General features: G+C 50.2%; 1 protein-coding gene across 1 annotated transcript in view; it reads left to right on the top strand.

The window, feature by feature from the left end:
* CFAP77 (cilia and flagella associated protein 77) overlaps positions 1-27,165 on the top strand; it is a 181,864-nt gene that overhangs the window by 109,809 nt on the left and 44,890 nt on the right. The window contains exon 4 of the mRNA XM_003276782.4: positions 24,595-24,700. Coding sequence (XP_003276830.1) covers positions 24,595-24,700 — 106 coding nt within the window. The remainder of the gene's footprint in view (positions 1-24,594; positions 24,701-27,165) is intronic.

The following is a 27,165-nucleotide window of genomic DNA, read 5'->3' on the forward strand; positions in this document are numbered from 1 at the left end:
TGGCGGGTGCCTGTAATCCCAGCTACTCGGGAGGCCGAGAATCACTTGAACCCGGGAGGTGGAGGTTGCAGTGAGTCAAGATTGCACCACTACACCCCAGCCTGGGCGACAGAGCAAAATTTTGTCTCAAAAAACAAACAAAAAAAGGAAGGGGACAGGCAGGGAGCCATAACTGGGAGGAGGTAGCAGCCTGGGGCCCCCATCTTTTCCCCCTTCCACTCCCAGGAAGCTCAGCCTCCCTGGGGCCCCAGCCTGGCTGCTCCTGATCCACCCTTTCTCCCTCCCCAAACTCCTGCTGCTCCTTCCTCCTTCATGGGGGCTTCGTCGCCAGAGCCAGGACAGAGACATTTTTCATGCTTTGCCTTGTTTCCCTTTCAGCTCTCCTGTGGCCCGGACAGAGATTTATTTGTGGCCTGACACTCACGGCATCCCAAGCAGGGAGGGCTCAGGGAGGCACTGATGGGCCCGTAATGGATGGGGCCGCCACTCCCCCGGGGCCTGGCCAGGCCCGAACCCCATCCATCAGGAGCAGCTCGGTGCCAAGGTCAGCGCTAACGAGGCTGGCCCGGCTGGTCCCCCTCGGGGCCTCCCAGGTTGCATCACACATGCTCCGCTCTGCCTTTGATTTTTCCAGAGGTGGGCCTCGCCCGTGTCGGGGGAGGGGCACAGCGAAAGCCCTTCTGGGAGCCAACGCTGGAGTCCAGAGTCGGGAGTCCGGCTCGGTGCCTGGCCCGGCCGTGGGCCTCTTATCGCCTCTATAGCCTCCAGCTCATGACACAATCAGAGGGGTTGCTGGGGTGAGGTTGGTTTAGCTCTTTCCGGAATACAGAGGAGATGGTGCTGCTGTGAGCCAGCCGGCACCTCCCTGGCACTGCACAAAGAACCAGGCGTCAAGCCCAACGCATCAGCCCACATCCCACTGTGGCAAGGGACCCTGCAAGCAAAAGTAGTCACAGAATGAGCGCGTCATGCAGAGGAGCGGTGAGCCCAGCCAGGACGAGCTGCAGGCAGGCGCTGATCAATCCCGTCGGAGGCCAGATCATCTCATCATGCGGAGGAGCGGTGAGCTCACAGGACGGAGCTGCAGGCTGGGCCCCATCAGTCCCATCGGAGGCCAGATGGGGTGGCTGTTCAGGCTAGAAACCGCTGGAGCCTTGCATTTGTTTTGATGAATAATAGTGCCAGCTTCCGGGGCTGGACACCGTGCTGGGTGCCTTATACACATCAACTCAAGAGATCCCCAGACGGGCCCTAAGGTAGCAACTGACTCTCTTATCCCCCTTTTATAGACAAGGAAACCAAGGCCCAGAGACACTTGTACACAATCACGTGCTTGCAAAGGGGTCACGGTGGGATCTGATCTCAGAACCCACGTTCGTTACCTCCGGCCTATACTGAGAGTTCATTTAGTGCCCACCTGTGCTGGGCATTGGGGTGCTGGGTGTTTGGGATACAGAGAAAAGAAAACACAAAACAAACCAATATGCAACCAACAGGTATAATAGCAAGGCAGTGCACACTGTTTCTAGTGGGCAGAGGACCCAGGAGAGAGGGCACGAGGGTACCTTTGGGTCTACTGAGACTTGACTCTGACTCCCCCAGGCTAAACCTCCTCCAGTCCCCTGAACTCCCTCCCTCCCCACGTTTCTCTGGATTCACAGGTGCTTTTCCCTCTGCCAGGGACGCTCGTCCCCACCTTGCCTGGCGGAGGCCTCACCATCCTTCAGACACTCCTGTGTCTCTTGCCTAGACAGGCCACCCTGTGTGGCCACTGCCTGCAGACCTGACCATCTCCCCCACCAGACTCAGTGGGGCAGGTCTGGTGTTGCCCACTCCTCCTTCCCCAGTGCCTAGCATGTGCCTGCCTGGAATGTTGTAGGTGCTCGGTAAACGCTAGTTGACTGACTGTGTGAGAGGAAACAGATTGCTCAAATGCAGTGCATCCTGGATATTGGGAACAGGCAATATTCTAGTGCCAAGAGCACATGAGACGGCCAACTCTTTCCCAGGCACGACTCTTGCAGGGCACTGAGCTTCAGCTACAGGAGCTGTTGAAAATCATCGTTTGTTAATTTCCTGGGGTTTCTGAAACAAATTACCACACACTTCATGGCTTAAAATAACAAAAATGAAACGGCTGGGCACGGTGGCTCATGCCTGTAATCCCAGCACTTTGGGAGGCTGAGGCGGGTGGATCACCTGAGGTCAGGAGTTTGACACCAGCCTGACCAACATGGTGAAATCCCATCTCTACCAAAAACACAAAAATTAGCCGGGTGTGGTGGCTCACGCCTGTAATCCCAGCTTCTTGGGAAGCTGAGGCAGGAGAATCACTTGAACCTGGGAGGCAGAGGTTGCAGTGAGCCAAGATCGCGCCATTGCACTCCAGCCTGGGCAACAAGAGCAAAACTCTGTCTAGAAAAAAAAAAAGAAAAAAAAGTAACTAAAATGGATCCTTTCCTAGCTCTGGAAGCTGGAAGTCTGAAATCAAGGTGTTGGCAGGGCCACACTCCCTCTGCAGGCTCTAGGGGAGAGTCTCCCGCCTCCTCAAGCTCCTGGTGGCCCCAGGTGTTCCTTGGCATCCCTTCAGCCACTGTTGCCTCAAACTTCACTTGGCTGTCTCTCCTGCATCTCTGTCTTCTCCTCTTCTGTCTCTTACAAAGATATTTATCACTGGGTTTAGGGTTCAGCCAAATATCCCCAGATGATCTTATCTCAAGATCTTTAACGTAATTACATGTGCAAAGACCTCTTTTCCAAATAAGGTCAAATTTACAGGCTGGAGGGGGGTTAGGATATGGACCCATCTTTTGGTGGTGGAGGGGGGACCATTCAGCCCACTCTAATCATCGAAGCATCTTAACACAAATCAAGTCACAGTGTCCTGCATTTTAGGTGTCATTGGATGTTGAGAAAACAATCTTTAGAATTATAATTTTACAATGGCTTCCCCTGGAGTCTTGCTACCTGTTGGCCCCTTATGTTTTTGTGAAAAATACAGAAGCAGTTTGTAATCAGTCAAAAGATGATAGGTATAGGCCGGGCGCGGTGGCTCATACCTGTAATCCCAGCACTTTGGGAGGCCGAGGCAGGCAGATCACCTGAGGTCAGGAGTTTGAAACCAGCCTGGCCAACATGGCGAAACCTTGTCTCTACTAAAAATTTAAAAATTAGCCGATCCTGGTGGCAGGCGCCTGCAATCCCAGCTACTTGGGAGGCTGAGGCAGGAGAATCACTTGAAGCTGGGAGGTGGAGGTTGCAGTGAGCCGAGATAGTGCCTCTGTACTCCAGCCTAGGCAACAAGGGCGAAACTCCATTTCAAATAAATAAATAAATAGAGATGATAGGTATAAATGCTTTTATGAGGAGCAAGTATTTTATTTTTTTAATTAAAAAAATTTTAATTTTTGTGGGTACATAGTAGGTGTATATGTTTATGGGGTACATGGGATGTTTCGATACCGGCATGTAATGCATAATAGCCACATCGTGGAGAATGGGGTCTCCAGCTCCTCAAGCACACAATCCAATTCTACTCTTTTAGTTATTTTTAAATGTGCAATTATTATTGACCCTAGTCACCCTGTGGTGCTATCAAGGGAGCAACACGTTTCAACCAACCCTTTCTTTTGTGTTTATTAGAAAACTTTCCAAACAAATAGAAAAGTTCAGAAGCAACATAACTAACTCCCGTGAACCCACTACCTGGATTTAGCATGTTAACCATCTGGCTGCTTTTGCTTCTGATCCTTTCCTTTAATATTAAAGAAATAAAACGTGTCAAATACAGTCTGAAGCCCCTGGGTGCACCTTCCTAGCCTCAGCCTCTCCCCGTCTTCCCTCTCAAGGACCCTCCCGAGGTTGGAGCACGCGTGCTTTCCACCCAGCGTGCACGGTTTTGCTCTGTTGTTAGCGAGCCATAAACCACAGGGACTACTGAGTGGGGTCCTGTGCCCTGGAAGTCACTCTGCACGTGACTCGCTCATCTCATGACACACGTTTGCGACATCACCCAGTCCCACTGTCTGAATCGTCTGCCACAGGTGTACCCATCTCTCTGCTGCTAAGGTGTTTCTCATGTCCCCCTGTGACAAGGCCCCCCGCAAGCACCCTGGCACACCTGGTGCCCCTGTGCGAGGGTCCTCGGGGTTGATGTCCACGAGCAGAGCTGCTGGCTGGAGTGCTGACAAGCCCAGTTGTCCTTCCAGGTGCTGGCCCCATCTGCCCTCTCATCTTCTCAACTTCTTTTACCTCCTCTGTGTCATTGACCACGGGTGATGGTGAGGAGATGACCCTTCCCCTGTATCCCTGACCACAGGGGACAGTGAGATCCCCCTCCCCTGTGTCCCTGACCACGGGTAACTGAGGAGATGACCCTTCCCCTGTATCCCTGACCACGGGTGACAGTGAGGAGACGCCCCCTCCCCTGTGTCATTGACCACAGGTGACAGGAGATGCCCCTTCCCTGTGTCATTGACCACGGGTGATAGTGAGGAGATGCTCTCTTTCCTCCTGGTCAGGCAAAGGATGGGTATCAATGATCACCTTGGAAAAGGGGTAACTGAGGCCCACAGGTGAGGCTCTCCGCTGAGTTACACACACTTGTTGAGAATCCAGTCTCCTAACACCCGGTCCGTGGCCTCTGCCATCCTCACTACCTCCTGGCAGAGGTGCCCACCTGGGACTCACCATTCCCCCCGGCGCCAGGATCCCCCTGCCCAGTCGGTTTCTGAGTGGCCTGGCGGATCCCTCGTTCTCAGCCCTTTCCATTTTGGCTTCATCAAGCCCTGCCTTCCTTGCCGCCTGCTGCCTGCACGGGTGCCGGTGCCGGAACTGCTAATTGAATTCACCCTTGTGAAAAATGTTAACACATTGCAAATGACCTCTCATTCAGATTTAGAAGTCAGGTGTGTGCTGCTAACCAAGCCTCCCGGCGTCATTAGCTTTTATGTTGGATCCACAAACAATTAAAAAGTAGCCACGAGCCCAGAGACCCTCTTCTCTAATTAGCTCTAAGAGTCCTGCTAGGGAGACAGGCGGGGCCCCAGTTCCACCCCTGTTCCTAGAAGAAACAGGCCCTGGAGCCAAGGGGTCAATTAAGAAAAAGGCAATGAGGGGATGAGGGTGGGCCAAGGGGTGCAGCAGCCCCCGGGGGGCCAGAGCTCAGCCCCCAAGCTCACCCCAGCTCTCTGCTGGGAGGACAGAAGTGCTGGTGGCCAGCAAGTGGAGGGTCCCCTGCCCGGGAAAGACCCGGAGCTGGGACCCGTGAAGGGTGCCAGGGAACACGTGTGCCAGAACCACTTGGCGGGGGTGAGGGAGGCACCCTTGTTAAAATGCAGATTCCTTGCCACCACCCCACCCCCAGGCCCAGAGAGCCAGAAGGTCTGGGGGTGGAGGGTGACATCTCTACTTTTCCTAAGCTCTCTGGGTGATTCTTATTCACTCTTCGGACAGCGAACCCCGGCTCGACATTATGAGGGAAGGAGAGACTGTGTCAAACGCAACTTCTTTTTCAGGCGGAGGCCTGTGTCTTTGGGTCCAGGGCAGCTGGACCTGAGGGCTGGCACCTCCCTCCCAGGGCTGCAGGAGGACTCTGGTGCCCCTGGGCACACTTGCCTTCCTGTGTCCCTTCCTCTATTTAAAAAAAATCTATTTTATGGTTATGTTAGTATAAAGATGAATATAATCCAGGCTGAATTATTTTTAATTTTTTCTGATTCTAAAAGAAATTTAAGGCTGGGCGCGGTGGCTCACGCTTGTAATCCCAGCACTTTGGGAGGCTGAGGCGGGCGGATCACGAGGTCAGGAGATCAAGACCACGGTGAAACCCCGTCTCTACTAAAAATACAAAAAATTAGCCGGGCATGGTGGCGGGCGCCTGTAGTCCCAGCTACTCGGAGAGGCTGAGGCAGGAGAATGGCGTGAACCCGGGAGTCGGAGCTTGCAGTGAGCTGAGATTGCGCCACTGCACTCCAGCCTGGGCGACAGAGCGAGACTCTGTCTCAAAAGAAAAAAAAAAGAAATTTAAATATTTTATGAGTCCCTAAAAGTGTCTTGGGCCCAGGCACAGGGCCTTTCTGGGCCTGATGGGCGGGCTGGTCCTAGTTCTTCCTTTCAGGCCTCATTACTCCCTTCCCTCCTGGAAAGGAGGAATTCCCTCTTCTCTCTCCCCTCCTTGCCTCTCCTGGCACCCCTTTCTGCAGCGAGCAGAGATGAAGGCAGAGAGAGGATAGAGAACTTGCCTTGAAGCCTGAAGACTCGAGACTCAACACAGACCTCTCCCATTTCCATGGTGAGGAACCTCGAGCAGGCCACACACTCTCCACGGGCCTGCGTTTCTCCATCGATCAGTGGGATTAGCACTCCTTCCACTACAGGAAAAAAATTGTGTCAGATCTATCAGTGAACAGTTCCTTGGGCTCTTGGGAAGAGAGAGAGGCACCAAGTGTTTTTGTTGTTTAATTGGCATAGAACCAGGGTTACAAATTCATGAGCCTGCAGAGGCCTGGCAGATAAAAGGGGAAGCTGGCCCTGTGTAAGGCTATAGGGAGTGGTGGGGACTGCGGCAACCTGGGGCACATACCTGGTCTAAAGTTGGCAGCTCCAGCCAGTTGTGGACACGTAGGAATGTGTACCAGTGTTACCAGATCAACTAACATCTCAGTAAACAAAGCCAGGCATTTGGACTTTTCTGTGAATCTTCTGACTTAAAAAATATATATATATTTGTTACTTAAGATTTCAAAATGCTACAGGCCAAACTAAGCATGTCTGCAGGCCAGACATGGCCTAGAGTCTGCTATTTGCAACTGTTTTAGGGCAGTCGTCACCCAACGCTGATCCTGAGTGAGTTATTTAATCTTGTTGAACTCCGGTTTATTTATACATAAAGTGGGGCTGACATGATAGTAGTTCCTGTCTAGTAGGTTTCTTGTCGGGATGAAATGATGCAGTCCCTGGAACATGAGTGCAGTGTGGAAGGGAGGTGGGTGTGGTTCCAAAGGACAAGAGGAGGGAGCCTTGTGGGGATGGAATATTCTGTGTCTTGACTATGGTGGTGGATGCATAAAACAACACATGATTAAACCACACGGAAATATACACACACACATACACACACACACGAGTGTGGGCGAAATCAGGGAAATCTGAATGATGTTGGGCTGTATCAATGCCATTATCCTGGCTGTGATTTTATTCTACAGTTACCACTGGGGGAAACTGGGTAAGGGGCACGTGGGATCTCTCTGCATCATTTCGTACAAGTGAATCCACAATGATCTCCATAAAAGTTTCAGTTTAAAAAAAATGGATTTAGTGGTAACTTTGGTACCCACGGGCAATGTTATAATCGCTTGTTAGAAAAAAACCGCGGTGAAACTATAGGCACAAGCAAAGTGCTCGGTAAACAGCCATGGAAGTCACTTGACAGTCGGACAGCCAAGCCATTCAGGAAGCCCTGGGTGCCAAGGAAGAAGGGAGACACCCCAGCCCTGCAACGCGTGGCTCGGGGCTGTGCGAGAACACGAGGGCGTTCTGAAACCCCACCCGGCCGGTGGAGAAGGTGGGGGTCCCTAGACGGCTCCGCTTCTGGGTGTCCGTCACGGATCGGGTGTCGATTTCATATCGTGGAGGGAAGCCCAGCCCTCCAGCCTTCTCCCTCCTCCCAAACCAGCCATCCACGGTCTCAGCCTCAGAGGCCACCATCCGCCCCTCCGTCCCTTCTCAGCTGCAAGGGTGCCAGCACCTCCCCGGCCCCTGGGAGCAGCAGACTGCTGGCATATTAGAGATGGATTTTAATTTTATTTTAACAAAATAGCTGTCTCCACTGGAAGAAGCATCAAGAGCCAAATAAGGACCCGTCTTGAGCGGAATCACGTTGAACAGACCTCCGCGCTGTCATTGATTTTCCAGGAAGAAAAAAATCGCCTCTGGCTACTAAACCGAATTAGTAGTCACTGATGACCAATTATTTTAGCCCGCTGTGAACGGAGAGCCGTACTAAAATCCAGTTTGTCAGACCCAAGTCTCCCTTCTGAAACACCTTTCAACAAATGTGTACCTAAAGTCCCTCAGAAGGCTCCTCCAGCTTCCTCTCTTCCGCCAAGTTCTCCAGCTCCACAAAGTTTTAATGAGCAGCGAAGATGAAGATGGGTTGCCATGAAAGGGCCCCTCTAATCCACAGAGCACTCCTGGCAGAGCCGAGCCGCACCGGCAAATCAGAGCTGTCAGCCCTCATCCCCCGCACACACAAAGTGTCAGCCTAATGTTTGCAAATGATAATTTCCATTTCCCCTGCATGTCCCCTGTGCCTGCGTCAGAGATCAACCCCTGGTCTGGGGTATCAATCGCGGAGCAGTCAGGATGGGTTTGATGGAACTGATTTGAAGTTTCTGGGAGGCCTACCCCAAGTAGGAGCTGATTTCATTTCATTCCCCCTTTTCCGCTTTATGGGACTGAGTTTTGACACGGTTTTGTTGCTAGTGGGCGCGTCCGGTGGTGAGAAACTTTTCTGGGGGGTTCCTGCCAGGTTATCAGCAAATAATTTGTCGAAGCTCTTAGCGGGGGCCCTGTCATCACGACACTGGCTGTTCAGGAATCTGCAGGCAAGCCCAAAGCCCGGCTTTCCAAACAGTAGAAACAGCAGCTTGGAAGCCCTCGCAGCCCAAGTGTGAGGGCCTGAGACCCCTGGATGGGGCCCAGCGTGGAAGTCAGGAGAAGTCAGACTCCTTTGTGTAGGGGAAACACTCACTCAGGAGTCCAGGCAAGCAAACTGCCAACAAGCACAACTTGACCAAGCTACCTCCACCTGGACAAGATGACTGGATCATTCAGACCCATCTTGGAGCCACCCAGCACACAGCTTAACCATTAGGGGCAAAAAGCCTCAGGGCCAGGGGAACCCGGATTCGGATCCTGGCTCTCCTGCCTGGCTACTCTGCATCCCTGAGCATCACACGGGCAACTTGCTCTATTTCTCTGAGCCTCAGTTTCCCCTTCCGAAAGCCAGGAGTCTCCATCCTCCCTTCCAGAATTGTGAGGACTCAGTGAGCTTTGTACGTGGAGGGCTTGGTATAGAAAGTGCTTATTAGGATGGGAGGCATTTTGAATTGCTGTTATTCTTCAGGGCAGATCAGGCCCATCTCCAGCTGGGAGGCCTGCCTGTGTTCACGCGGTTCCCTGTCTGGAGCTCCCCTGCCCGGCCACCTTCTGCCCATCCCCAGAGATCTGTCCAAAGCCTCAGAGGAGACGTCCCTCATCCCACGCCCTTGCTGAATTAACCTTTCTCTCCTCTGAGCTCCAGCCACACTGCAGGTGGCTGTCTACACTGTCATTGGCCCTTGGCACTGCAGGGCAATAGGGCTGCAGCGTGGCTACCCCCACAGGTTTACGATTCGAACGACTACTGCGTGGTCTTGAGCAAGACAGTGGCGTTCCCTGGGCCTCAGATTTCTCATCTGTAAAGTGAGGATATCGATATCAGTCTCTCGAGTTGTTGTCCCAGGGATTGAGGAGGCAGGCAGGGAGTGTGAGCTGTGAGGATGGTTATTTCTGCTGCATGCTCTGTGACCCCAGAGGGCAGGGAGCCACCCCCACGTTCAGACATACCATTAATGCTCCTAGATGGGCCAGATGGGTGGATGGATAGGTGGGTGGGTGGGTGAATGAATGGATGGATGGATGGGTGGGTGGATGGGTGAGTGGGTGGATGGTTGGGTGGATGGATGGATAGGTGGATGGATGAGTGGGTGGGTGGTGGATGGGTGGGTGGGTGGATGGATGGATAGGTGGATGGATGGGTGGATGGATGGATGCATAGGTGGATGGATGGGTGGGTGGGTGGGTGGATGGATGGATGGGTGGATGGATGGATGGATGAGTGGATGGGTGGGTGGGTAGATGGATGAATGGATGGGTGGATGGATGGGTGGATGGATGGATAGATAGATGAATGGGTGGGTGGGTGGATGGATGGATGGATGGATGAATGGATGGATGCATGGATGGTTGGGTGGGTAGATGGATGAATGGATGGATGGATGGATGGATGGATGGGTGGATGGGTGGATGGATGATGGATGAATGGATGGGTGGATGGATTGATGGATGGATGGATGGATGGATGGATGGATGGATGGATAGGTGGATGAATGGGTGGGTGGATAGATGGATGGATGGATGGATGAGTGGGTGGGTGGGTGGATGAATGGACGGATGGATGGATGGATAGGTGGATGGATGGGTGGGTGGATGGAAGGATGGGTGGATGGATGGATGAACGGGTGGGTGGATGGGTGGATGGATGGACTAACGAGTGAACGTAGAGTTGAGATCTCATTCACAAGGTGCACCACCCTTCTGCTGTCCCCTTCCTCCCCCTGAAATGTCCTTGGGCTCTCAAATCCTGTACCATTCCCCCTCCCCCAGGCTAATCCACTCTGCTACACAGCAACAGTGTCTGGCATCATGCCCCCTCCCTTTTCCTCTCACTCAGAAACCATCTCTAGTACATTCATAAAGCCTTTCCTCTGCTATAACTCCTGCCTCAACCGTTTACGCCTCAATCTCATCTTTTTAGTTTTTCTTTTGAAACAGCCTTATTGAGGTGTAATTTCCAGACAATACAATGATCCATGCACAAATTGATGAGTTTTGACAAATTTATACACCTGGGTATCCAATGAAGATATAGTACATTTCCAGGCCAGGCACAGCGGTTCACACCTGTAATCCCAGGACTTCAGGAGGCCAAGATGGAAAGATTGCTTGAGGCCAGGTGTTCAATACCAGCCTGGGCAACATAGGGAGACTCCCACCTCTACAAAAATTTAAAAATTAGCCAGTTATGGTGGTGAGTGTTGTAGTCCCAGCTACTCAGGAGGCTGAGGCAAGAGGATTGCTTGAGCCCGGGAGATTAAAGCTGCAGTGAGCTAGGATCGCACCACTGCACATCAGCCAGTTTCTAAATAAATAAATTAATTAAAAGATACAGCACATTTCCATATCCCAGAAGTCCCTCATGTCCCTTCTCAGTCAGTGCCCTCCCGAGCCTCCAGGAGGATCCCCAGCCCCCACCAAGCTCCCGGCCTCAGGTCCAGCGTGGATCTGACCCAATTCCTTCTGCACCCCCGGCCCAGGAGCCTCTCCCCAGACACTGGCGCAGGGCCAGCCCTCCATTCCTCTCTCCCTGGGCTCTGAAGAGCCTCAAAGGCCAGGAGGGCCATCCTGCCTCGGAGCAGCCTGCAGTGCTGCATCCCCACCCCACTGCCCGGGCAGACCCTTTCAGTATCACACAGAAGCACAGACGTTCATAAGCCTGAATTACTTCTGAACACGGTCCTGAAGATTCATAAGGAACAGGTCTGAGAGCAGCAGATCTCCCTGGCTCCTCCAGCCTGTCCTCGGCTTCAGGAACCTCCTCTCATTCGTCTTGAGGAAGGGGTTGCTTCCACAGAGTCTGCCGGTCTGGCTGGGCTCTCTGTTCTCCAGGGTGTGAGGATCCAGGATGAGCTCTGACATGCTGACTTAATGGCTGATCTTCCCATGAGAGAGAGAGAAGGGAATGAAGAGGCCACGTGTCCTCAGTGCTTGCACCCGTTCTGAAGGATAACCCCGTCACTAGGTTCCCCAAGGAAAAGCCCATTTCTTCCAAAGACCTCCTCCTGGGCATTGCAGTTGAGGCCATGGGTCCACAGAAAGGAGTTTCCAGAGGCTTCCAGAGTCACTCGGCTTCTCTACTGAGTGCAGACGGTCCAGGCCTGGAGATTTGGAGAGGACAACCCAGCACCATCCCTGCTCGGTGGAGCTCAGAGCCTGGTGGGAAAGGTGGACCCTGAGCCAACTATTAGAAAGAACTTCAAACACCTTTGCATGTGCAAAGTGCAGGCACGGCAGAGTGGGCAGAGCTAAGGGAGGTCTCGAGAGGGGTCCGCCAGGAGAAGGAGAGGAGTCCAGGAGGAGGTGTGGGAGGACTCTGCATTTGGGAGGGTGTAGGAGAGGGACTGAGCTGGAGACCCTCGAGAATCATGCACTCCCAGGGGCAATGGGAAGCCACCGGTTGTGCTGAGAAAGACAGAAACAGACTTGCTTTTTTTTTTTTTAGATGAAGTCTCAGTCTGTCACCCAGGCTGGAGTGTAGTGGCAAAATCTCAGCAATCTCAGCTCACTGCAACCTCCGCCTCCCAGGTTCAAGCGACTCCCCTGCCTCAGCCTCCCAAGTAGACTACAGGTGCACGCCACCATGCTGAGCTAATTTGTGTATTTTTAGTAGAGACATGGTTTCACCTTTTTGGCTAGGCTGGTCTTGAACTCCTGACCTCAAGTGATCCACCTGCCTCGGCCTCCCAAAGTGGTGGGATTACAGGCGTGAGCCACTGCACCCGGCCCCAGACCTGCGTCTTTTTTTAAAAAGCCCTGGCTCCTATGAGGAGCAGGGGGCCAGGGGATGGGGGCTGTTGCAGGGTCTAGGGACAAAGGATGGCGTCTGGGAAAGTCTGGGGTCCTATATGAAAATAGCCAGGGCCCCTGGACTTGGCCTCTATCTGCAGCTGGCTTGCTGGGCAGTGTTGTTCAGCCTTAACTGCCCTCTATTTTGTGAAAGTTGATTCAAATTCTCTTGGCCGGAGACACTGCAGCCGGAAGGGTGGGAGTCCAGGCTTTGCTACTGGAGTGTGCTGTGTGACCCTGGGCAAGCCATTTGACCTCTCTGGGCCTCGCTTCCCATTCCCATCTTTTCCATGCTCATTTAGTGAGGATAAATAAATAAGATCCTCCATGTGAACCCCTCCAGCGCCTCAAAAGAAAGCTGCAGAAAGGACGGCTGTAATTGTTACCACAGGGGTTCTCCGCCTGGGGCAAAAATCGTTCATTTTGGGGGTGGGAAAAATGCCTACATTTTACCGTAAAGAACTATATTTACTTAAAAAACTGGACGTGTTGTAATGTAGCATCAAAAAATGGTTATGGAAGACAACAGGAAAAACGGCTCCTAAAGCTGCATTCTAGAAAGGTCAAGTACACAGGGAAATGCTAGATGTCCCCAGTGCATGGTGGGGTAGGGCTGGGCTCTCCAGCCAAGGGCACTCCCCATGGCTCCAAGAAGGCAGGATCACCCCCGGGTGCTTCGTGGTGGAAAACAAATGGCCTGGAGAGTTCTGATCTGATGTTCGGGGTGGACCTGTGATGGCAGGTGGAGCTGGGAATGCGTCCTGACCCCGAGTCTGGGGACTGGAATCCATCACCCTCACCACCGGCCACACAGCCTCAGCCAACTCTCAGGAGTCCTTTTTTTTTCCTTTTTTTCCTCTATTCTTTGCAAAAGGATCATATACAACCACTAGGTAAGCTGAAAGATGAAAGTCTCCCTTACCCCATCCCTAGTTCTGCTCCCCTGCCTCGGGCCTCGCTGTGGACATCACTGGTAGGCTTCTTTCTGTCTTTCTTTCTTTTTTTTTTTTTTTGAGACAGGGTTTCACTCTGTTGTCCAGGCTGGAGTGCAGCAGCACGATCTCTGTTCACTGTAACCTCTGTCTCCCGGGTTCAAGCGATTCTCCTGCCTCAGCCTCCCGCATAGCTGGGATTACAGGCACCTGCCACCATGCTCAGTTAATTTTTGTACTTTTTAGTAGAGACAGGGTTTTGCCACATTGGCCAGGCTGGTCTGGAACTCCTGACCTCAAGTGATCCACCCCCCTCAGCCTCCCAAGTGCTGCGATTACAGATATGAGCCACTGCGCCCGGCCTTCCGGTCTTTTTTTCATCCATCCACGTTTGAGCAGAGGCACCTGTACTGTATGTCTCCTCCCCGACTTCTTGTTTTACACACGACGTGTCTCAGGGATCTCTCTGGCTCATTACATGCACAGCCACTTCATTCTTTTTGGCAGCTGCATAATATTTCATCATGAAGGCGTCGCTTTTACAAACGTGACCAGCTCAGTGAACAACTGGGAGGCACAGGGGGGTCCGAGAACACCTGACCCTTGACTGAGGGGCCTGTTCACACCTGCTCTAACGGTCGACTTCTTTCCCGGTCTCTTAGGTGAAACCTCAGGCTCCCTCGGCTTCTCTGGTCACTTCTAATTACAAAAGGCAATCTCCATGCTCCAATTAATATGCCCAGGCTTGGGTGTCATCAATACTCCCAATTTCACTGGAAGATGAATTTCTTTCCTCCCCTGGCTGGCTGCTTGGTGAGAAGTGGCAGGGAGTGAGCTGCGTCCGTGTGTCTGGTTTCTGCCCCGCCACCCCCACTCCCAGGCTCGAGGATGAATGCAAGATATTGCAAGGAGCCTTTGCTGTTAATGCATTAGCCTATTTGATTTGGTGGTATTTTACATAGCATCCTTTTTTAAATTTTCTAATTTTTTTTAGAGACAAGGTCTTGCCATGTTGCCCAGGCTGGTCTCGAACTCCTGAGCTCAAGAAATCCACCCACCTTGGCCTCCCAAAGTGCTGGGATTACAGGCATGAGCCACTGCACCCAACCTACTTTACTTTTTATTCTTTGATTTGTGTTTATAAGTGAGACTGACCAGTAGTGTGTGTATTCTCCTTGTCTCGGTTTGTGATCATAAAATGATTTGGGAAGCTGTTTTAGAAAAAGTTCTGCAAAGTTCTGGAATAGTTTCTATAGCACGATTGGGAGAGCTTGTGTGTAAAAGTACCTGGAGTCAGGCACTGCGGTTCATGCCTGCAATCCCAGCACTTTGGGAGGCCAAGGAGGGCAGATCACTTGAGGTCAGGAGTTTGGATCAGCCTGGCCAACATGGCAAAACCCTGTCTCTACTTAAAAAAAAATAAATAAATAGATAGATAAATAAATAAATAAATTAGCTGGGCGTGGCAGCGTGAGCCTGTAATCTCAGCTACCCGAGAGGCTGAGGCAGGAGAATCACTTGAGCCGGGGAGGTGGAGGTTACAGTGAGCAGAGATCACACCACTGCACTCCAGCCTAGGCGACAGAGCAAGACTCCGTCTCAAAAATAAATAAATAAATACAAGTACCCAGGCCTGGTTTCCAAGGCTCTACTAAAGTTTTGTATAAGCACTTCAGTCAACTTTGATCTTTTATATTTTCCTGGAAAAATTGCCTAATTTATTTCATTTATTGGCAGAAAGTTGTACATGATATTCTCTCAGGCTAATTAAAAAATCAAAATCTTACCTGCATGCAGGACAGCTCCAGGTTTTGTGGGATAATAAGCCTGGAGCTTATTCAAGCTTGGGGGCCCTCTTTCAGAAAAAAAATTCAAAATCATAAATACAAATTCAGGCACAAAACTGAATAATTGATTAGGATGAGAAAAGAAATCAGAACAACTTGCATATTTAAATTAGTTGACCAATACCACAAACCACAAAAATCCAGGAAAATAACATACTTAAAAAAAATTAAAGACGGGCACGGTAGCTCATGCCTGTAATCCCAGCACTTTGGGAGGCCAAGATGGGCAGATCACTTGAGGCCAGGAGTTGGAGACCAGCCTGGCCAATATGGTGAAACCCCGTCTCTACTAAAAATACAAAAATTAGCTGGGTGTGGTGGTGCACGCCTGTAATAACACCTACTCGGGAGGCTGAGGCACAAGAATCACTTGAACCTGGGAGGCGGAGGTTGCAGTGAGCAGGGATTATGCCACTGCACTTCAGCCTGGGCAACAGAGCAAGACTCTGTCTCAAAAAAAAAATTACTCGACACATGCCATATTTATTTATTATTATTATTTTTTTGAGGCGGAGTCTCGCTCTGTCGCCCAGGCTGGAGTGCAGTGGTGAGATCTCGGCTCACTGCAAGCTCCGCCTCCCGGGTTCACGCCATTCTTCTGCCTCAGCCTCCCCAGTAGCTGGGACTACAGGCGCCTGCCACCACATACAGCTAATTTTTTGTATTTTTAGTAGAGACGGGGTTTCACCATGTTAGCCAGGATGGTCTCGATCTCCTGACCTCGTGATCCACCCACCTTAGCCTCCCAAAGTGCTGGGATTACAGGCGTGAGCCACTGCGCCTGGCCAACACACCCCATATTTATTTTTACCCTATTTTTTTGGCCCTATACTCTTTGATTACCTCTTTATATGATAGTAATTTTTTTTTTTTGAGATGGAGCCCCGTTGTGACGCCCAGGTTGGAGTGCAATGGCACAATCTCGGCTCACTGCAACCTCTGCTTCCCGAGTTCAAGTGATTCTCTTGCATCAGCCTCCTGAGTAGCCAGGACTACAGGCATGCGCCACCACGCCTGGCTAAATTTTGTGTTTTTAGTAGAGACCGGGTTTCACCATATTGGACAGGCTTGTCTCAAACTCCTGACATCAAGTGATCCACCCGCGTTGGCCTCCTAAAGTGTTGGGATTACAGGTGTGAGCCACCATGCTCGGCCCCCATATGATAGTAATTTTTAAATATTTTTCTATAAAAGTATAAAGCTATTTCAGTCTTTCTGCTAGCATGCTTGATTGCATTTAAAAAATATTTTACTTTGAAATGATTATAAATTCACCGAAAGTTTTAAAGAGAAAGTTTGTACAGAGAAAGCCCACGTCCTCTTCACCCGGTTCCCCACAATGACAAAATTTCACATAGCTAGATTGCAAAATGAAAACCAAAAACTTGACATTGGTACTATGCACAGATTCCATTCAGCTGTCAATTTTATATGCCCTCATCTGCATGTGTGCGTGTGTGTGTGTGTGTGTGTGTGTGTGTGTGTGTGGTGTATTTAGTTCTTGCAGTTTTATCACATGTGTAGATTTGTGTGACACAATCAAGACACAAAACTGTTCTATCATCCGGAGATCTTCCTCACACCCCCTATAGTGAACCCTGCTTCCCTCTATTTCCCAATACCTGGAAAATTTCAAGAATGTTAAATATATGGAATCACACAGCGTGTAACCTTTTGAGGTTGGCCTTTTTTGCTCAGCATAAGGCCTAGAGTTCATCCGAGATGTTGTGTGTAGGGAGATAGTGAGAATTCATTCTTTTTCGTTGCTGAGTGTTATTCCATGGTATGGATGGAACTGGATGTTCTCCTGGTCTGTGGCTTGTCTTTTCATCCCCTCCTTTTCATTCATTCATTGAAGGACGTTTTTGTTTTCCAGTTTTGCACTGTTACGGCTAAAGCCGCTATGTAGGTTTCAATTACATCTTTAAAGAAAAAAAATTAAACAAACAAATAACCAAGTAAAGCTGCTATGAACATTTGTGAATAAGTTTTTAGGTCAACCTAAGCTTTCATTTCTCTGGAATAAATGCCCAGGAGAGCAATTGCCGGGCCATCTGGTAAGTATGTGTTTAGTTTTTTTGTTTTGTTTTTGTTTTTTGAGATGGAGTCTCGCTCTGTTGCCCAGGCTGGAGTGCAGTGGCACGATCTCGGCTCACTGCAAGCTCTGCCTCCCAGGTTCACGCCATTCTCCTGCCTCAGTCTTGGGAGTAGCTGGAACCACACGCACCCGCCACCACACCTGGCTAATTTTTTTGTATTTTTAGTAGAGATGGGGTTTCACTGTGTTAGCCAGGATGGTCTTGATCTCCTGACCTCATGATCGGTCCGCCTCGGCCTCCCAAAATGCTGGGATTATAGGCGTGAGCCACCGCGCCCGGCCAAGTATGTGTTTAGTTTTTTAAGAAACTGCTGGCCGGGCGTGGTGGCTCATGCCTGTAATCCCAGCATTTTGGGAGGCCAAGGCGCGCAGATCATGAGGTCAGGAGATCGAGACCATCCTGGCTAACATGGTGAAACCCTATCTCTACTAAAAATACAAAATATTAGCTGAGCGTGGTGGTGGGCACCTGTAATCCCAGCTACTTGGGAGGCTAAGACAGGAGAGTTGCTTGAACCCGAGAGGCGGAGGTTGCAATGAGCCGAGATTGCACCACTGCACTCCAGCCTGGCGACAGAGCAAGACTCTGTCTCAAAAAAAAAAGAAAAGAAAAAGAAACTGCCAAACAGTTTTCCAGAGTGGCTGTGCCATTTTCCATCCTCACCAGCAGTGCATGGGAGCTGTAGTTTCTGTGCATCCTCATTTGGTAGTGTCATTATGCCCTCTTACTTTAGCTGTACTAATGGGGGCATAGTAATATCATAGTCTTCATCTGCATTTCTCTAATGGCTACAGATGTTGACTATTCTTTCATGTGTTTGTTTGCCATCCATATATTCTCTTTGATGAAATATCTCTTCTCTCTTTTGCCTATTTTCTTTCTTTCTTTCATTCTTTTTTTTTTTTTTTTTTTTTTTTGGTTTTTGTAGAGAGGGTTTTGCCATGTTGCCCAGGCTGGTCTCAAACTCTTGGGCTCAAGGAATCCTCCTGCCTTGGACTCCCAACATGGGGGGATTACAGGCATGAGCCACTGGGCTGGGCTTTGCCAATTTTCTTTTTTTTTGAGACGGAGTCTCTCTCTGTCACCCATCCTGGAGCACAGTGGTGCAATCTCGGCTCACTGCAACTTCCACCTCCCAGGTTCGAGCGATTCTTGTGTCTCAGCCTCTTGATTAGCTGGGATTACAAGCACCCACCACCATGCCTGGCTAATTTTTGTATTTTTAGTAGAGACGAGGTTTCGCCATGTTGGCCAGGCTGGTCTCGAACTCCTGACCTCAGGTGATCTGCCCCCCCCCACCCCGCTCCCCCCCGCCGGCCTCCCAAACTGCTGGGATTACAGGCGTGAGCCACCATGCCTGGCCGTCAATTTTCTAATGGGATTGTTTGGGGGTTTTTTTGGTTTTGATTTGTTTTGTTTTACTGTTGAGTTTTGAGAGTTTTTTATTCTAGATACGAGTCCTTTGCCAGATACATGGTTTACAGATGTGTTCTCCCGTCTATAGCTTGTCTCTCCATCCTCCGAACCAGATCTCCCACACAGCAAACGTTTTTAATTCTGAGGAAGCCCAATTTATCAGTTTTTTTCTTTCATGGGTTATATTTTTGGTGTTGAGTCTAAGAAACTCTTTACGTAGCCTTAGATCCCAAACATTTTCTCCTATGTTTTCTTCTAGAAGTTGTATAGTTTAATGTTTTGTATTTAAATCTGTGATCCATTTGAGTTAATTCTTGTATCAGGTGTGAGACTTAGGTTGAGTTTGTTATGTTTGTTTGCTTTGTTGTTTGTTTTGTCCAAGATGTCCAAGGCTCCAGCACCATTTGTTGAAAAGACTATCCTTCCTCCATTGAATTGCAATTTCCCTCCATTCGCTTCTTTTGGTTTGTTATAACTTATATATAGCCCAATTTACAATATCCTGAATTATGAAAAGTTTATCTCCTAAAATTCTGCCTAGTCTTTCTCTCTGTCTCCTTCCCCCCTTCCCTCCCGCCATGTGTCCTTTCTTTCTCTCTCAGTCTTTTTCAACAAGAAATAATTACTGAGAGCAGCACTGTGCCAGTTCACACCAGATAGAAACCATCCCCGCCCTCGTGATGTTGGTGGCCAATGGCCAAGATCTGCTGTAAATAAGCAAACGAATGAATGAGTGCCCCGCGTGGGAGGGCGCCGGACCAGGGCTGTCCTAGGATGGGCTGGTTGGGGAGGAGCCCTCTGGGGAGGTGGCCTCACTACTGGGACCTGAAGGCAAAGGGGAAGCTGAGTGTGTGCTGAGCGAGAGAAAGGATTCCAGGGCTTGGAAGACGAGGTGGGGGGTGGCATGAATGTCAGGAAGGAGCTGGGGAAGGAGGCAGGAGCCGCTGGAAGGGCCCTGTGGCCCGGGCAATGAGTCTGGGTTTAGGCTAAGGTATGGCGGGGCCATGGAAGGCATTTTAAGCAAGGGGTGATATGATCTGACTTATGTGCTAGGTTCTTCCCATGTCAGACCAGCTTCTCCACCTTTGTATCCAAGGTAATGAGCCACAGCAGAAGCGGGCACAGCCTGCTGGTCTCCTTCAGAGAACCCAGGCTGGGGCCGTTGGGACTCCCAGGGTTTGTTGGTTACTCTCATGCCCCAGGCCCCTTTCCCGGTGATAAGAGCTGCTGGCCGGAGCAAGACACGAGGATGTCAGCCAAGCCCGCAGGAGGGCTGAGGGTGCCTTTGTGGTGGCGATGGATGTGCCGGGGACTGCTGAGAAGAGAGCTTTTCTGTTGTGAATGGCCTCTTGGGGTAGATATTTTCAGATTACGAATCTAGTGTCATTAGAAAACACAGCTATAAATTAGGCTGCTCAGAAGCATGGGGTGTGTAATAATTAAGTAATAAAAGTCACCGCAGGGGTAAAGGAACTGGAAAACAAAGAACCACCATTTGTAGCTGCACCACAGGCTGCTGTGTGAAGGACCTCTGAGCAGGGGCAGCAGCTTGGAGCTGCTGAACCTTTGCTCAGACAGACTCCCAGCTCAGCCCTGGCCCAAAGAGAGCTTCGTGGAGGGGAGGCAGACTGGCCTAGGCACACAGTCAGGGCCCAGGGAGTGGATATTTGGGGTCTGGTTTAGCTCTACAGCTGTCTCTGGGCCATAAGCTGAAACACGTGGAGGAGCCCGGCAGAGAGCCCAGCCAGCCTGATAGGGCAATAGGGCAGGGTGAGGCCTGGGACGGAAGGGGAACTTTTACTCAGCGCCGGCCAATTGCTGCAGCCAGGAGTGCAGTCCAGCATTGGCAGAACTTACAAAATGTCAAGACGCTCCAGGAAGTTGTTTTTTGAATGGAAAAAATTTCAAGTGTTGACAATGATTTCAAAGTTTAAGACCACCATGCAGGCTACATAAAACGCAGAGTGAGAGGCTCAAGGTCTGCCATCTCCGGTCCCGAGCTGTGTGACCCTGGGAGCCGCCTCCCCTCTCAGCACCTCCATTTCCTCATTCTTTTTTCTGTGAAATTAAGTCACGGGGTAAGTTCTGAGGTTCTGATCCCTTCCTGGGGCATTTGCATCTTTGAAACACACATAAACCAGGTGCGGTGGCTCACACCTGTAATCCCAACACTTTGGGAGGCAGAGGCAGGAGGATCACTTGAACTCAGGAGTTTGAGACCAGCCTGGGCAACATAGTGAGACCCCTATCTCTACAAAAAATAAACAAAAAATTAGCCAGATATGGTGGCGCACGCCTGAGGTCCCAGCCACTTGGGAGGCTGAGAATATCAGATAAAAGCTGTGGCTTCTCTCCCTAGACGAAAGTCTTTACATAGCTGCACAGAAATAATCACCTGCACCTTCACGGGACTTTGGGAGGCTCAGAGCCTGGGGTTAGATCATCTCCAGGACCGTAAGCCTTGAAGCATGAGGCCTGGATGCAGCGCCTCTAGCCGCCCCACGTGACTGAACTGGAGGTGCCCTGAACAAGATCCCACGGTGACCCAGGTGCATAGTTTGAGAAACGCTGCTCAAAGGGCCCTTCAGCTGTCGAAGACTCTTCATGTTCTAGTCACTGGCCGTGTTCTGGATGCCACTCATGGGAAAGGCGGTTCCCATCGATGTTTCCCAGTGTGTAGGCTGAGGAACCCCTGCATACAAGTGTCCTGTGGCCAGTGTCACAAATTACCATGAACTTGGTGGCTTACACAACAGGAAATGATTATCTCACAATTCTGGAGGCCAGAAGCATGAAACAGTAGTCAGCAGGCCCCGCTCCCTCCCAGGGCTCTAGCTGAGGACCCTTCCTGCCTCTTCCAGCTGCTGGTGGCTCCAGGCATCCCTTGGTTTGGGGTTACAGGGTAGCTCACGTTATATTAGGTTGGTACAAAAGTAATTGCAGTTTTTTTCTATTGAAAGTAATTTGAGGCCAGGTGCAGTGGCTCATGCTTATAATCCCAGCACTTTGGGAGGCCAAGGTGGGTGGATCACCTGAGGTCAACAGTTCAAGACCAGCCTGGCCAAATGACCAAACACCATCTCTTCTAAAAATGCAAAAATTAGCTGGGTATGGTGGTGGGCACCTGTAGTCCCAGCTACTCGGGAGGTTGAGGCAGGAGAGTCACTTGAACCCAGGAGGTGGAGGTTGCAGTGAGCTGAGATCATGCCACTACACTCCAGCCTGGGCAACAGAGCAAGACTCTGTCTCAAAAAGAAAAAAAAGCAAAAGAAAAAGAAGTAATTTGACAATGCTAGTCTAGAGGCTTGATTACCTTCCAGTTTACTTTGGGGTTTTTTTCCCCCAAACATATTTGGTAGGCAGTCCAGCATCCCTCCTAGCATATCACTTCTGGCACAGTATCTATTTGTCACTGTCAGTGATGTCAAGATTGATAACTGGGGTCAATTTTATGTTGTGTATATTTACCACAATAATAAAATGATGATCATATAAAGGGCTGGTCATTTGGTTCAGCTGCTGCAGCATGACCCATCTGCTGGGAAGCTCCCCATCAGCCTCCACCTAATCATTTTAGCAGCCACAGATGAATGTTCCCTAGATCCATTATTTCATTAGGAGTCGCAAAACACTGATTTCCCCACTAATTCTGTCATTCCTCCTGCATTTATGAGCTCTGGTTTTTCTATAAAGAACTTTTCTGGCCAGGCGCGGTGGCTCATGCCTGTAATCCCAGCACTTTGGGAGGCCAAGGTGGGTGGATCACTTGAGGTCAGGAGTTTGAGACCAGCCTGGTCAACATAGCAAAACCCCATCTCTACTAAAAATAAAAAAAATTAGCTGGGTATTGTGGCTAGTGCCTGTGATCCCAGCTGCTCAGGAGGCTGAGGTGGGAGAATCACTTGAACCTGGGAGGCAAGGTTGCAGTGAGCTGAGATTGCATCACTGCACTTCAGCTGGGTGACAGAGCAAGACTCCACCTAAATAAATAAATAAATAAATAAATAAAGTCACTTGAAATCATCTGTGGTTATGCCACAAGTTGACATACAATTAGGTTCATTTGCTTTCTCCTCTTGTTATTTGGGGTAGATGCTAATCCTTTCTCTTTTTTTCATCATTAGCAAAAAACCCATTTTTTATGTTTCCAAAGTCAAAACTATAACACAAAGTCTATTCAAAAAGTTCTGGCTTTCCTTTCTGTCATTTCCTTCCTGTACTCTCCCTCATTCTACAGGTAGCTTCTTAGTTAATAAGTTTGGTTTGTCTTTTCATTTTCTTCCTCATGAAAATGGAAATATATGTATATGCATCATATATATGATATACATCAGAAATTCTAGATATCTATCTTATATATATGGGGGGCATTCTATGGGACTGGTTGGGGTGCTTATTTAGTTTTCTCCGGTTGGTTCTAAGCTGCAAGTGGGTACAAAACTTAGGGGAGCCAGGAGTTATTAACCAAGTCCCGGACATTCTAGGTTAGCTGTTTCATTGTTTGGCTTCCTGGCCTGCTGGCAGAGACCGCATTCTGACTTCCTACAAGTCTGGCATAGCAGGTGGCTTCCTGGACTGGTTACTGTACAAAACGGGCTGGTTTCCTGGCCTAGCTGCTGCAGATTGTGGCTCTTAGTTCTTTTTCTTTTTTTTGAGACAGAGTCTTGCTATGGTGCCCAGGCTGGAGTGCAGTGATGTGATCTTGGCTCACTGCAACCTTCATCTCCCGGGTTCAAGCAATTCTCCTGTCTCAGCCTTCCTAGTAGTTGGGATTACAGGCACACGCCACCATGCCCAGCTAATGTTTGTATTTTTAGTAGAGACAGGGCTTTACCCTGTTGGCCAGGCTGGTGGCAAACTCCTGACCTCAGGTGATCCACCTGCCTCGGCCTCCCACCAAAGTGCTGGGATTACAGGCGTGAGCCACCGTACCCAGCCCACAGTTCTACTTTTATATATGGTTTGGCCATTATCCATTTGGATATTCTGTCTCTCAACCTGTTTAGAGATTAGGTCCCACCTGGGAGCAGTTGGCCCTTTGCTGCTTGTGGCACAGAGGTTTGTGGCTGAGCGGGTCTGCCTTGCGGTGCTTCCATGCTGCTCTGGGATCTTACCCTTCTCATCTGTAAGATGGGAATAATACTAGTATCCATTTTCGTGTTGGGAAGGGGTGGAGCACACAAAACGCCTAGGGTAAGTGCTCCTTGACTGGAAATCATTGTCAAAGAGAACCAGAGCTAGACACTGATTAAAGGTGGTAAAGACATTTTATTCAATACTGTTGCAAAAGGGGAGAGGCTTCAGTATAGAACTGAGTTCAATTCCAGATACAACAGAAGTGGGGATGTTTAGCTGAGGAGCCAAGGGAGGGGCGGGGTCAGTGGATGGAAAATTACTAAGAGGAGATGTCAAGGCAGGAAGATCCTTGCTAAAGGCAGGCCAAGGTCATCAGATATCAAGGGTGTGGGTGAGGAACTTAACCAGCTGTCAAGGGTAATCAGATGTGAAGGGCCGGGGAATCAACGTAGCGGGACTCTTGGCTAAAACTGGCTTCAGCAGGCCAAGGAAGGGCCCAGGGATGAGGCCTAGTGAGAAGGAGAGCCCAGAGGACCAGACCTCTAACGTTTGGTCAAGGAGGGAGTCCCACCACCATCCCAGGCCCAGCACTCATAAGCCTATGTGAGGGACCTGTTTCGTGGCTTTTGAGGGCTGGGAGAGAGGCTCTCACAGCCGTGGGAGTGATGTGCCCCACAGCCCCTGACGTTTAGGAGGCTCCCGGGGGCGGGGGGTGTGGAGCAGGTGCCTCTGGTCTTCCCGGGGCCTCAAACTCTGTCTGGACTTACTTCCCTCCAGGCCTTCCACACCCTTCTTTGATCTGCTGCAGCACCGGTACCTGCAGCTGTGGGTACAGGAACAAAAGGCCACCCAGAAAGCCATCAAACTGGAGAAGAAGCAGAAGGTAAATGCAGCCCTCGCTCCCAAGCTGCCGGCTGATGGGGTAGAGAAGAGAGAAGGGCTGGCCGGGGCCAAGCATCGAGATGACACTTGTGTATGTTTGTTATTGGGGGTGAGTGGGAAATCAGGTTGCATCTTCTGACCAGCATCAGAGAATCTACAGCTGAAAGCATCTTGGTGATTATCCAGTTCAGACCCTACCTTAAGCTCAGAGCGTAGAGGAGATGGGTCTGGGCCATCAGTCAATAGGCCCCATGTGACCCTGAGCAGGGATGAGAACCCAGCTGTCCTGACTCCTACTTGGGGACCCTTCCCACCAAACCTCTGCACAACTTCACACACCCAAAATCAGATTTTAGACTAACCCAACCCGGCCCACACAGAAGTAAGTCCGTACAAGCTATAGAGGAAAGGCCAATCAGGCAAAGTTGAAGAGGAAACCACTTCTGAAAGGGTGCCTTAAAGAACACACTATATTAAACTTTGTAACATTTTATTACAAATTAACCAGGAAGCAGCATTCCAAACACCTCCCGTTCATGACGTGCATCCTCTCATCTATGCTACCAAAGCCACAAGGCAGGCACTGTAATCGCTGCTTCCCAGGCGTGGAAGTTGAGGCTTGGGGAGGCAGTGCCTGCACAGGCAAGTTTGAGCTGAGGTCCCAAGGATGTCCAGACACTGCCGATTGCTGGTGATGGGAGTCCCTAGCAACAAGCAGGACGTCAGGGCAGTGAGGTTTTTAGCAGGAAGGAAAACCATCTTTAATTGTTCGTTTGTGTTGTCATACACATGTGAAAATACTCAAGGCTGGGCGTGGTGGCTCACGCCTGTAATCCCAGCACTTTGGGAGGCGGAGGTGGGTGGATCACCTGGTTTGAGACCAGCCTAGCCAACATGGTGAAACTCCTGTCTCTCCTAAAAATACAAAAATTAGCCGGGCATGGTAGTGGGCACCTGTAATCCCAGCTACTCAGGAGGCTGAGGCAGGAGAATAGCTTGAACCCGGGAGGCGGAGGTTGCAGTGAGCTGAGATCGCACCATTTCACTCCAGCCTGGGCGACAGAGTGAGACTCTCTCAAAAGAAAAGATACTAAAATGGTACTTCCTGGCTGAGTGCGGTGGCTCACGCCTGTAATCCCAGCACTTTGAGAGTCCAAGGCGGGCGGATCACGAGGTCCGGAGATCGAGACCATCCTGGTTAACACGGTGAAACCCCATCTCTACTAAAAATACAAAAAATTAGCTGGGTGTGGTGGCATGTGCCTGTAGTCCCAGCTACTCGGGAGGCTGAGGTAGGAGAGTTGCTTGAACCCAGGAGGTGGAGATTGCAGTGAGCCAAGATCGTGCCACTGTACTCCAGCCTGGGCAACAGAGCAAGACTCTGTCTCCATAAAAAAAAATAAAAATAAATAAATAAAATAGTACTTCCTTTAAAATATTCTGAAACTCGAGCTTTCAGAGAGATCAGATTGGCCTCCTCCACAGTAGGTCCAGACTGATGATGGTAAAATCAGAATCACGCTATGTTCACACGGTATTTTACAGACTTCATCAAGGGCGTGGCTCCAGCGTGGCTGGTTGTCATGACAGTCACAACCAGCACCCTCCCCAAGCCTCTGAGCTGAGGGCTGGGCTGAGTATGCACCCTGAGTTTCTGCATTTAGTTCTCTGAGAATACCCTGAAGTCAGTTTCTCCTCCTATCATCTCAGTTTGGTTTATTTCACGGGGAAACTAGGGCTCAGAGAGATGAAATGATTTGCCAACAGTGTCAAACCTAGGTGTGTCCAGCCTGAGAGTCCAGGCTCTTCCTGAAGAAGAGGTCCCACTCCTGCTGTTTATGGAAAAGCCTGGGACTCAGCGACAGCACCTGTGATGTTCTAGGGCCAACCGGGGGATCGGAGGAGTCTTTCTAGAAACCCTGGTACCCTCAGGAGGGGCCAGGAGGGGTGCACGAGGTGGGAGGCTGAGGATTTCCAGGCGTGGCGGGTGCCAGGGCCTCTCCTGGCTCTTCTCAGCAGTCTGCAGAACCCCAGGCACCTCATTAAAGAGCTCGGCATTGTAATAACATTTTAAGAGCAACCCATGACTAGTTTATTCGTTAATGGCTCAAGCAAGAGTCCACTTGCTGTGGTAATGGCCGGTTTCAGAGGGAGCATTACCAGCACAAACTGCTTTCTAGCCTCGCATTAGAGCTGGGAGTTTTTCTGTTTCTTGTTTGTTTTTATTTGTTTGTTTGTTTTTGAGATGGAGTTTCGCTCTTGTTGCCCAGGCTAGATTGCAATGGGGCAATCTCAACTCACTGCAACCTCCGCCTCCTGGGTTCAGGTGATTCTCCGGCCTTGCCTCCTGAGTAGCTGGGATTACAAGCACCTGCCACCAGGCCCAGCTAATTTTTTGTATTTTTAGTAGAGACAGGCTCTCACCATGTTGGCCAGGCTGGTCTCAAACTCCTGACCTCAGGTGAC

This window comes from Nomascus leucogenys, chromosome 8, assembly GCF_006542625.1.
Source record: "Nomascus leucogenys isolate Asia chromosome 8, Asia_NLE_v1, whole genome shotgun sequence".
In the NCBI taxonomy this organism is placed as follows: domain Eukaryota; kingdom Metazoa; phylum Chordata; class Mammalia; order Primates; family Hylobatidae; genus Nomascus; species Nomascus leucogenys.